This window comes from Aquarana catesbeiana, linkage group LG01 (assembly GCF_042186555.1).
Source record: "Aquarana catesbeiana isolate 2022-GZ linkage group LG01, ASM4218655v1, whole genome shotgun sequence".
Lineage (NCBI taxonomy): Eukaryota > Metazoa > Chordata > Amphibia > Anura > Ranidae > Aquarana > Aquarana catesbeiana.
In genome coordinates this window covers 600,806,762-600,819,271 of record NC_133324.1, presented here as the reverse complement: position 1 = coordinate 600,819,271, position 12,510 = coordinate 600,806,762, and the positions used below count along the sequence as shown (strand labels likewise).

Below are 12,510 nucleotides of genomic sequence, written 5' to 3'. Positions count from 1 at the left end.
GGGGTGGGCGACTACATGGCAAATGAGGTTCAATGTAGAAAAATGTAAAATAATGCATTTGGGTGGCAAAAATATGAATGCAATCTATACACTGGGGGGAGAACCTCTGGGGGAATCTAGGATGGAAAAGGACCTGGGGGTCCTAGTAGATGATAGGCTCAGCAATGGCAAGCAATGCCAAGCTGGTGCTAACAAAGCAAACAGAATATTGGCATGCATTAAAAGGGGGATCAACTCCAGAGATAAAACGAGAATTATCCCGCTCTACAAGACTCTGGTCCGGCCGCACCTAGAGTATGTGGTCCAGTTCTGGGCACCGGTCCTCAGGAAGGATATACTGGAAATGGAGCGAGTACAAAGAAGGGCAACAAAGCTAATAAAGGGTCTGGAGGATCTTAGTTATGAGGAAAGGTTGCGAGCACTGAACTTATTCTCTCTGCAGAAGAGACGCTTGAGAGGGGATATGATTTCAATTTACAAATACCGGACTGGTGACCCCACAATAGGGCTAAAACTTTTTCGCAGAAGAGAGTTTAACAAGACTCGTGGCCACTCATTAAAATTAGAAGAAAAGAGGTTTAACCTTAAACTGCGTAGAGGGTTCTTTACTGTAAGAGCAGCAAGGATGTGGAATTCCCTTCCACAGGAGTTGGTCTCAGCGGGGAACATTGATAGCTTCAAGAAACTATTAGATAAGCACCTGAATGACCACAACATAAAGGGATATACAATGCAATACTGACACATAATCACACACATAGGTTGGACTTGATGGACTTGTGTCTTTTTTCAACCTCACCTACTATGTAACTATGTAACTATGTAAGATAAAATCAAATATTCAGCAACGTATAATACATTTTTCTGCTTCTTAATTCAGATATTAATGAATGTGCCCTGAACTCTGAAATCTGTCCCAATGGCATTTGTGAAAACTTGCGTGGCAGCTATCGCTGTATATGTAATGTGGGCTATGAATCAGATACTAGCGGAAAAAACTGCGTAGGTAAGTTGGTTATCATTGTTAACAAATGTTTATTTACTGTATATACATATATGTCTGTTTTTATGCAGTGCATCATTGCTGCTGTCCCACTAAACCTGCAGTGAATGTCAAATTGTAAATCGATGTAAAGTAGCATTCTGCCACAGAGACTTGCTATGCTTACCCATATGGTATTAAACTCCATGATATACTTTTACAGATGTTGATGAATGTGCTGTGAACCGCCTGCTTTGTGACAACGGCCTGTGCAGGAACACGCCTGGCAGCTACACATGCACCTGCCCTAAGGGTTACGTCTTCAAATCCGAGTCAGAAACCTGTGAAGGTGGGTACTCACCACTGGAGTAGCAGCCTGGCTGTTAGAAGAACTTATCTACTGGAGAATACAGTTGGAGTGGTGTCAGCCCTAGAGGGATATTCCTGCTGATACATAATAGGAAAACTGAATACTACATTTTTTTCATGGTGCCCTAATACTCAGCATATAAAGTACATGTAAATCCTTGCTCTTCCAAAGTCAGAAAAATATGCACCAATGAGGATTGGTGTTTGTTATAAGCCAAGATTGCTTTGCAGTTCGTCACTAGTTTTGTTGATGGAAAAAAATGGCTAGGTTTCATCATGGACATTTGTGGTTTTTATATTTATGCTGGTTTACTGTGAGACATTCAGCTGGTCTGTCTTAAAGCTTTTGCCTGTACTGAAATATTTTGTTCCAACTTTCAGATGTCAATGAATGTGCATCCAACCCCTGCGTTAATGGGGTCTGCAGGAACAATGCTGGCTCCTTTGTGTGCGAGTGTTCATTCGGAAGCAAACTGGATCCTACTGGGACTATTTGTGTGGGTGAGTGTTATTAAAATTCTTCTGGTTTCCTAGAGGTCACTGTGGAAGTTTTTATGGAAATAGATGACAGATTTGCTGCAGTTATATATAAGACTTTTTTCTAAATGTTGGCTTACTTTCTTTTTTTTTTCCATCATAATACGCAAGTGTTTCCATTCACTGTTGCAGCCGTTTTTCATGATTATTCTTAATTCTATGTAATTATAATATTACAGTGGAATTAAATTCAAGAAAAAAAACATTGCTGGCAAGTAGGTTTTTATTGTAAAAAGAAGAGATTCTGTTTGTCTCTTCTCAAAAAAATGTCAAAAAGTCTGCGTGTCAGCAATGTTTTTTGCGAACTCACACTGAGCCACACATGTGCAGCTTAGCATGTAATCCTGGCATCTACTGGGTACCAGGAAAAATGAAGTCTAGGGCACATGCATGGGAGTTTCATTGCCCGGCCAATCAAGATGGTTGAAGATGCAGATCTCGGAAGAAGACCGAAAACACATTGTGCAGGCATGGGCCACCATGGTCACTATCAGGAAACTAGCCCAGAGAACTAATGTGCAGCTGACATTGGTGCAAGTACATATAGACAGGATTTGACTGAAAGAGGCTGGAGATCAGCAGCACTAAGATGCTTTTATTTACTACAGGTTCTTATGCAAAAAGAGTAAAAAAAAATAATAATAATATTCATTTTTCAATGACAACTGTTTCTGTTGCATAATCTTTAACAAAAATTGCAGTGGTAATATTTTACATGTTATTGTTAGAGATGGCAAAATCGAACTGACGAGTTTGAGATCCAGTAAAAGCTGGACAGTTTTGAGGACAGCAGATATCCACTAATAATTTTAACTTAAGCCATCTACCATGTCATGCTAGACCATAAAGCTGGTATCACCTTAGCAAGAAAGTCATGCAGATAACTGAGAGGTGCAGGTGAAATGTTACCCCCTCCTGTACCCACTCCATGCCCCAGTAATTCTGACATCAGTTGGTTGAAAACTAAGATATCAAACCAATTTTGAAGTGGAATCACGAGGGAGGTCAGCATTTGCCATAGTATGCAAGTGTGTACAGCACACATGAATATTATGACAAACTTTCCTCTGGTTGTGCTCTCCTCCATTGATGTGAGATCTGAGCTGCCCACATCCACTCTGTTCCTGCCAGTGCTATGTAATTTTGCTCTACTTCTGAGTTTGCCATCTTGTTGCGTTACCCTAAGGCAGTCACAGATGATGTATTGTAACTCTGGATTTACTTATAGTTGCTAAGTAAAAGGGGTTTTTTTTTAATGCAGAAGAGACTGAAATTATCTTCTACCAAAAGTTTCTACCTGCTGGCAAATTTTAGATTATAGGTTTACTTCAGCCTTTACATTAAAAAACCTCTAGAATTGAAGCCTGGGGAGCAGCGTTCTCCCGTATCTTTACTTTTGGCTTACACAGACCCCACCTCCAGGCTCCTAAACTGTCACTGCCTAATTACTTTATTCATTAAGGAGATTAAAACGCATTTTTCCTGATGAAAACTGTAGGATAACCTGTCAATGTATCTTGTTTTTCAGACTGTTATCTTTGGAAAAAAAAAGAGGGGAGGGGGCTTTTCATTCATAGACATTCTTCATTTTATTTCATCCCATTTTTTTCTAAATGATCTTGGTTTGGGTGTGGGAGCAGATCAGTGAACTGCTAGCCTAACAGATTGTTGTTGATGACTGCTTATAATAGATTCATATATGTTCCATAACAATAGCACATGCCTCCTTGTATGTTTTTTTGTGTGGGGGGGGGGGGTCTTGTAAATAAATAGTAAGTGTACATTAGCATTTGCAGAAATATGTAATCTTAAAGTGGATGTAAACCCCCACATTTTTTTTAATTAAGGCTTGTACCTGGTACAGCATATGATTTCTTGTCATCTGTGCCCAGTCTTGCCACAACGAGTTAATCCAGCTCTGAGCAATGCTCTTATCATCTTTCAGTGAGATAAAAATGGACAGACTGAGACATACCAGTTGGTTATTCCCCCTTGTTGTGAGTGACAGCTCATTTTCTTATCTCATGCATTAGCATGAGAGAGACATTCAGTGTACTTTGCCAGTGTCATCATCCTCCTCTCTTAGCAACTCACTGCTATTACTACAGCCTGTGTTGTGTAGCACATGTGCAGGAGTCACAGGGTACTGTGAGTGCGCTCTGCTTCCTTTGCGATGCTGCCTGGCAAAAGGGGGGTGTAGAGGTGGGCGGGGAGTCTAGTGACGTCACATATCCGCCCACTTAGCTCCGGAGCATAGACCCGCCCATGGATTTCAGAGATTTGTGGGGCTCGGTGTGCAGAAGGGGGTGATTTTTACAAGGTAGGGATATATGCAGGAGGCATGCATACATATATACATAAGAAAGATGACAATAGTTGATAATCATGAGTGGTGGGTTTACATCCACTTTAAGGTTTTTCCCTGTCATTTTATTGTTTTCACTTAGCTCAAGCTCTGTGCAATACAATAGTTGCTTAATTCTCCAAAAATGATGGCCTCCAAATTTACCCCTAAAATCATCCAAGAATGAAATCAGTGTTAACCAAACCTGTATGTCATGTACTTCCCAAAAGTTCACCTTTACCAAAAAAACTACCTATGCAGATGAGTGGTGCCTGTAGATAAAAAACTGTGCAGCTTTTGATCAAAGTTAAATAATGCTCTCGCTATAGGTGTAGGCCAGACTGAGCAAAATTATAAACGCAACACTTTTGAGTTTGGCCCTATTTTTCATGAGCTGAACTGAAAGTTCTACGACTTTTTCTATGTACACAAAAGGCCTATTTCTCTCAAATATTGTTCACAAATCTGTGTTAGCGAGCACTTCTCCTTTGCTCAGATAATCCATCCACCTCACAGGTGTGGCATATCTAGATGCTGATTATTGCACAGGTGTGCCTTAGGCTGGCCACAATAAAAGGCCACTTTAAAATGTGCAGTTTTATCACACAGCACAATGCCACAGATGTTGCAAGTTTTGAGGGAGTCTGCAATTGGCATGCTGACTGCAGGAATGTCCACCAGAGCTGTTGCCCTAGAATTGAATGTTCATGTTTCTACCAAAAGCCGTCTCCAAAGGCGTTTCAGAGAATTTGGCAGTACATCCAACTGGCCTCACAATCGCAGACCATGTGTAACCACACCTGTCCAGGACCTCCACATCCAGCATCTTCACCTTCAAAATCGTCTGAGACTAGCCACCAGAACAGCGGCTGCAACAATCGGTTTGCATAACCAAAGAATTTCTGCCCAAACTGTCAGAAACCTTCTCAGGGAAGCTCGCCTGCATGCTCGTCATCTTCATCGTGGTCTCGACCTGACTGCAGTTGAGTGGGCAAATGCTCACATTCGATGGCATCTGGCACTTTGGAGAGGTGTTCTCTTCACTGATGAATTCCGGTTTTCACTGTACAGGGCAGATGGCAGACAGTGTGTATGGCATTGTGTGGGTGAGCGGTTTGCTGATGTCAACGTTGTGGATCGAGTGGCCCATGTGTTCGTTGTCCATAGTTGTCTAATCAGCATCTTGATATGCCACACCTGTGAGATGGATGGATTATCTCGGCAAAGGAGAAGTGCTCACCAATACAAATTTAGACAGATTTGTGAACAACATTTGAGAGAAATAGGCCTTTTGTGTACATAGAAAAAGTCGTAGATCTTTCAGTTCAGCTTATGATAAATAGGGACAAACACAAAAGTGTTGCGTTTATAATTTTGCTCAGTGTATGTACTTCTGGAAGTTGCAGTAGCTCTGAGCCCAGCAATGCTGCAATGGAAGAGATAGTGGGCCACACACATGCAAGGGTTTGAGAGCTTGCTGTCATGATGATGGGGTGAGCAGTAGAGCATACCTCCCAACAATTCCCGGATTAGGTGGGACTTTCCCACATTCACATCTCTGTCCGGCTGTACAGGGGCATTGTCACGCAAAATTCTGTCGCTTATATGTCAACTTCTGGCTGAATAGAACCTGCAGCAGTGTGAACATTCAGCACAAACAGGGATTGGCAAGCAAGCCAGCTGGATGTGCACTGTGCAGACAGGATGAGAGACTGCACCTGTCAAATCCGAGCTGTGATGTCGGGGATGGGTGGGACTGCTACCCAAACCCGCCCCCTTTGTCAAACAACCACTGCATAGGGAAAGACAGTGGTAAATTGCTGGCCGGGGAAAAGGTGCCAAGGTAGGGTTTTTTCAGCCTTCTGTAGTTGAAAGTGAAAGCAGAGCAACTCTCCCAGGGCTCCTTCAACAGCCTCCCTGCCCTGCACTTAGAGCTGCACCACTTTCCTTATCTTCTATCTGGTCGGGGAGGTCAGGAGCTGAAAAGGAGTGTGCACTTACACTGAAAAGAAAGCTGTGACAAAGCCAGTTACAGAAAAGTGCTTTTACAAAGGTAATCATATGGAGGATGGTGAAGCTTTGGGGAAGGGGGGATGGGAAGATGAGGGCAGAGGAGAGGTGTGTGTGTGTGTTGCAGAGGTTGTAGCAGCTAAGGAGAGGTGCAGTATTGAGATGTAAATAGATGAATGGACTCTGTACCTAGTGTTCTCTTGAACTCTGTGCTTTACATACACCAGAACCCACTTAATGCACGCCAGAACCCACCTTTCTATACATAATGCACGCCAGAGCTCACCTTCCTGTACATAATGCACTCCAGAAGCCACCTTCCTGTACATAAAAACAACATTAGAAGAAATAAGGTTAAGTTTACCCACCTTATACCCTGGCTTCCACATGTTTTCTGTGGGTGAGGGTAATCTCACAGACCTTCTTGCAGGATCCTGGGAACATTGTAGAACCCAAATCTCATAAGAAGTTGATCTATAACTCTTATCTTCTGAGATTTGGGATCCTCAACGTTCCCAAAACGCAGGGATAAGACTCAATTATATCACCTTCGCCTGCAGAAAATGCCCAAAAACCAGGGCATAAGTTTTTTTTTTGTTACTTTTTTCTGCAATTCTTGATATAAGAAAAAAGTCCCCTGCTTTTTTGCTTTCATACAGAGGGGCTAGGTCTTACAAATAAACACAAAAAATATCAAACAGAATTAAATATGCAGCTAGAGATAAAAAACTTTGTCGACTTTTTGTGGCTTGCTAAAAATATTAAACTGCAAGCTTTTGTAACATCAAGTTCCTAGTTTGAGCATGTTGTCAAATCTGTCATCGTGCCTGAAGAAGGAACCAAGTGTTCTCAAATCTAGTATTTTAGTAATCCAATATTTTATATAATTATAGCGCTAATTTTTAACTGTAGACTGACACTGTAATTTGTTTTCTCCCTAATTCATGCCTTCTCTCACAAATGCTATGCGCTTCTCTTTAACGTGCAGACAGCATGAAGGGAACTTGTTGGTTAAACATCCAAGATGGTCGATGTGAGGTGAACATCAATGGAGCTACCCTTAAATCCGAATGTTGTGCAACTCTAGGAGCTGCCTGGGGAAGCCCTTGTGAGCGCTGTGAGATTGGTAAGACCCAAACATTTACAACTGAATTAATTCAGATATACTGTATACCTCTCAGTATTAGTATTTAAATCTAAAATAAATAAATTGTGTTTTTTTTTTTTGGTAGACTCTGCTTGCCCAAGAGGATATTCCAGGAAGAAGGGGGTTGCTTGTGAAGGTAAATCTAGAAAAAAAAAAACACAAAATCAAACAAAAAGTGATATTTTTTTCTGTTTCAAAAAGAGTGTCTTTCTTAGAAAAAAAAAAAAACCCAAACTTTATTTTGAAGATAGACTGCAATTGTTATGTCATTATCATTCTTTGCTGTCAGTTACGGTATTAGTAATACACTTATTATTGTTATTTTTAAGATGTTAATGAATGTGAAGTCTTCCCTGGAGTATGTCCCAATGGACGCTGTGTGAATACTGCTGGTTCCTTTAAATGCGAGTGTCCTGAGGGGCTGACCTTGGATAGCTCAGGGAGAACTTGTGTTGGTAAGAAGAAAAGCAGATATATCAATATGACAATGCTACAATTAATTGATTTAATTACTTTTCTTAGTATAAAATTGTGTTCATTTATTCATATTTTTAGGTGGGTAAACTGCTTCTACAAGTAGGCCAAAAATATGTGAAGGTGTTCAAATATGTAGCCACCATTTGAAGCCACCAGGCTTCTCTGCCAGAGGCATACATGTTTACGTCTTGGCCAAGCATACATGTGGAGCTACCACAAAACACTCATAAGGTTGACTTATCATAGGAGAAGAAATAGCAATCGTATATAGTACACCAAAAACAAGGGCATACAGTATGCTTGGTTCAATGAGACAAAACTTAAATATACCATCATATTTGTAGATAGATAGATAGATATCTTAATGAGAAGGGGTTAAGGGTACAGCATACCCAAAAAAGCAGCAAAAATTCCCTCTGCCCAATAGACTGCTAAAGATGGGCTACTGTCTTTGGGTATCTGTTGACCTCTGCTACATTTCAGCTGTAGGAATCTTTGGGCCTCTGCCATAAGTGATTGTAGATTCTGTAGGCCCAAAAGGAGCAACCACTTTTTAGTTTCTTAGGCCTCTACCAAAGGCCAGCTTAGGACACTCTAGGCCAAGTTTTGAAGCTAGGAGAACAAACATCCTTTCTTGGCTCTGGTGTGCTTCTCCAGGTAAAGAGCCTCTCTAGGAAAATTGGGGAGAGAAAGGACCTTTCTAGAAGGTCTCTCCAAAAATGTATCCTCTTACCCAGCCCACATCAGTGACATAAATCCCTCAGCGATTGTTAGCTTGGTTCATAACTAAATCCATTGAATCTTCTTACACTATTTACCATGGGCTTAAGAGAAACCTAACAATCCTAGATAACATAACCAGAGCTCAGGCTGGCTGCAACCTAGCTGCAAACACTATATTTAAATAGTGGATACTCTAGCTTAAAACTGGGCATATTCGCTTGCAGGCTAAACAAAAAAGATTTCTCAATCCACACTAAACAGTCGACTATAGCATTCTAACAGTGACTGCAGCTGATTAGTTGTTGGACGATTGACTGTTCATCAGACAGTTTTCCACTTGGTTCCTTCAATCTTCAGATCAAAATATGTTGAGCTGGGTGGTGTCAGCTCAGGCTGGCTGCAACCTAGCTGCAAACACTATATTTAAATAGTGGATACTCTAGCTTAAAACTGGGCATATTCGCTTGCAGGCTAAACAAAAAAGATTTCTCAATCCACACTAAACAGTCGACTATAGCATTCTAACAGTGACTGCAGCTGATTAGCTGTTGGACGATTGACTGTTCATCAGACAGTTTTCCACTTGGTTCCTTCAATCTTCAGATCAATATATGTTGAGCTGGGTGGTGTCAGCAGGACCACTCACAGAATTAGATCCAATTCAGCAAGATATGGCCAAGATTCAATGGGTATATATCCAGATTAAGTCAGGGTCTAGATAGATAGATAGATAGATAGATAGATAGATAGATAGATAGATAGATAGATAGATAGATAGATAGATAGATAGATAGATAGATAGATAGATAGATAGATAGATAGATAGATATTGCTGTTTTTGACTGTTAGCTGTCCTATGTAAACTTGACTGTGTGCCCTTTTTCTTATGCAGATATACGTGCTGAGCAGTGCTACATGAAATGGGATGAGGATGAGTGTGCAGCTCCTTTGCCTGGTAAATACAGGATGGATATGTGCTGCTGCTCTGTGGGTGCTGCCTGGGGTGTTGAGTGTGAAGAATGTCCTAAACCTGGAAGCGAGGAATTTAAGAACATCTGTCCAAGAGGACCTGGCTTTGCTAATAGAGGAGATGTTCTTTCTGGTCGTCCATTCTTCAAAGGTAATGATTACTGTTTCATTTTGATATCTTTGGAAAGAAAATATGCTCAATTAAGTAACCTAAGTAACCTATAACAATTTTTGTTTACCATAACAATTATTACTTTCAGCAGAAAGAACTAGTGATGGCTGAAGGTAATGATTGTTTTGGTAAATAATGCATGCCATATGGAACTGTCCTTAGAATTTAATGACATCAGGTTAATTATTCATCTTCCTAGAAAAAAAACCTTATAAGCAATTTCAGCTGTCTGCCTGATCAACTTAAGCTTGAGAGTAATATAGGGATGGACTGTAGGATGCTTAGTATCACATATTCCTTTTTCAAAAAAAAAATAGTACTCATAATAGCCTACACACACTGGGGTTTATTTACTAAAACTGGAGAGTGCAAAATCTGGTGCAGCTCTGCATGGTAGCCAATCAGCTTTTAATTTTATCTTGTTCAATTAAGTATTGCCATAAAAAACTGCAGGCTTATTGGTTTCTATGCAGAGCTGCACTAGATTTTGCATGCTTCAATTTTTAGTAAATCAACCCCATACTATTTGGGGCTTGCTGAGCTCACAGAGACCTCTGCCAGAGAAAACCTGACCAAATTGAACAACACTCTAGATATATCATGAGCTGCCTCATAGAAATTTTAACTGCGTGGTTAGGAACTTGGATCCATTGTGTTTTGGCTCTATTGATTAATGTTGTACTGACACTTAATTAACATACTTTAGGTGCATTTTTTTTATTTAGACGTAGTCCAAAAGCTTTACTGTGAATAAGCTTTATTTTCAGTATGTTTAATTTATGGCAGATCACCTAATATGAAAAGAGATCCTACATTAAGTTAGTCAGGTCTCTGTTGTCCAAGTTCTTTTGGACAAGTAAGTTATAAGGTCATGGGTCAGATTTTAATATTGAAACCTTATAAGTATTAGTTATAAGCATATATATCTTTTATCTTTGGAAAACTATTTTTATAATATTTTTACGTACAAAACAAGGTAAAAAAAAAATAACACAATAACAAAAAAAGAAGAATAATACAACCTGGTAAGAATTCTCACCAGGTCGATGACCCTCACTAACAAAGGAAGCTAGCTATGTATCAAAGAAAAACAGTAAGATTAAAATTGCAATATTCCTAAAAGTCCAGGAGTTAACTAAGCAATGACTAGTAGCCCAATCAGCTGAATACATCACCATCACTAAATGTTAACCGCATGAAGACAGTAAGTATCCCCTAGTCAAGACACACTAGTTCACATATGAGACATAGATATATATATATATATATCAGTGCTGTTGTTTTATTACTGAAGAGAACAATTCAACCAAAGGTGTCAGTGGCTGAAAGCCAATGCTGCCACACTTTTTCAAATTTTTTGGGACAGCCCCTACGTAAGTACATGGCCCTGTACAAAGGCAGAACCTTATTAATGATGCCCTTCCAGTATGATAAGGAAGGGGCCTCCAGTTTCTTCCAACATAACAAGATGGACTTACAAGCATAAAAAAGAGCAAAAAGTGAGAGCATAGTTCTTTGCATCCTGCTTGGTGCTACCTCCTCCACTAGACCCAGCATACAGTCTGAGATAGTTAAGGGAATAGGAAGGGAAAGCAAGTCTTGGAAAATACGAGTGACCCTGTCCAGAACTCCTCTATAGGCTGACAGTGCCAAAAAATGTGATTGAAATTGGCCTGAGAGGCGGTACATCACCAACACTCCGCCGAGCCAGTGCCATAAATAGTGGCTACTCTTGCTGGGGTATAATAAGCTCTATGGAGCAGTTTAAATTGAATGTAGCGGTCCCAAGGCCGCCACAAGCGCCATGAATGGATAGTCCCACATATCATCCCAATCCTCCCCCTGAAAATTAGGGATTAGTGTTATCCAACTGTCCCTACATTTAGTGAGTGCTCTTGGTCTTTCTACAAACAATTCTCTATAGAATGCCGATAATAACTTCTTTAAAGATTCATCACATAAGAGCTGTTCCAAAGGGGAAGACCTAATCTCTAGGGTTTCGGACCCAAATTGCGAGCCGCACCTGTAAGTAACGGAAAAAATACCAGTTCTAGAGGTGATATTTGGACTTTAGCTGGACTTTAGCTGGTGGAATGTGAGGAGTCTCCCCCCTCCTATGATATCTTGCAATTGTTTGATGCCAACCCGGGTCCACAGGGCGAAGCCTGGAATTTAACCAAGGTGAGAGAACCTAGGATTGAAAGCATATATATCTTTAATGTAAGTAAATCTTACATATCTTTAGCTCCGATCCTCTCTTGGACCTTAACCACTGACTGGGAGCTTTGGAGCAAATAAATGTGGTGTTTGCACAAATCAAGAAATGCAACTGATATTGGCTCAAGGTTCCTCTCTAAAAAAATGCACTGGAGCCTCTGGGGTACACTACCGTATTTAAAAATTGAGAAAGTGCATTATCCCCTCTGTGAGGCTACCACAGCCACCTAAGAAAGTCACAACAAACTTTGCATTTGTATATATATGCTTTAAATAATAATTTGTAATTGTATATAAATGTATATATGTTTTAAATAAATTAGTAAAGCAGATAATTAAACGCAACTTCTGACATACTTTTTCTTGTGACACCTGTTGTATCCAGTACTACTTTCTTACCCAGTACCATTTTTTTCTTAACAGATGTGAATGAGTGTAAGGTATTCAACAGCCTTTGTACTCATGGAACATGTCGTAACAGCATTGGAAGCTTCAGGTGTATCTGTGACAATGGTTTTGCTTTGGATGCTGAAGAGAGGAATTGTACTGGTAAGTAAAAAAAA

The 12,510-nt window shown here is 40.2% G+C and overlaps 1 protein-coding gene across 1 annotated transcript in view; it reads left to right on the top strand.

The window, feature by feature from the left end:
* The window catches only part of LOC141107789 (fibrillin-2-like), a 223,829-nt gene that overhangs the window by 169,294 nt on the left and 42,025 nt on the right, over positions 1-12,510 (top strand). Inside the window, exons 18-25 of the mRNA XM_073598767.1 lie at positions 881-1,006; positions 1,206-1,331; positions 1,733-1,852; positions 7,231-7,368; positions 7,475-7,525; positions 7,719-7,844; positions 9,482-9,709; positions 12,371-12,496. Coding sequence (XP_073454868.1) covers positions 881-1,006; positions 1,206-1,331; positions 1,733-1,852; positions 7,231-7,368; positions 7,475-7,525; positions 7,719-7,844; positions 9,482-9,709; positions 12,371-12,496 — 1,041 coding nt within the window. The remainder of the gene's footprint in view (positions 1-880; positions 1,007-1,205; positions 1,332-1,732; positions 1,853-7,230; positions 7,369-7,474; positions 7,526-7,718; positions 7,845-9,481; positions 9,710-12,370; positions 12,497-12,510) is intronic.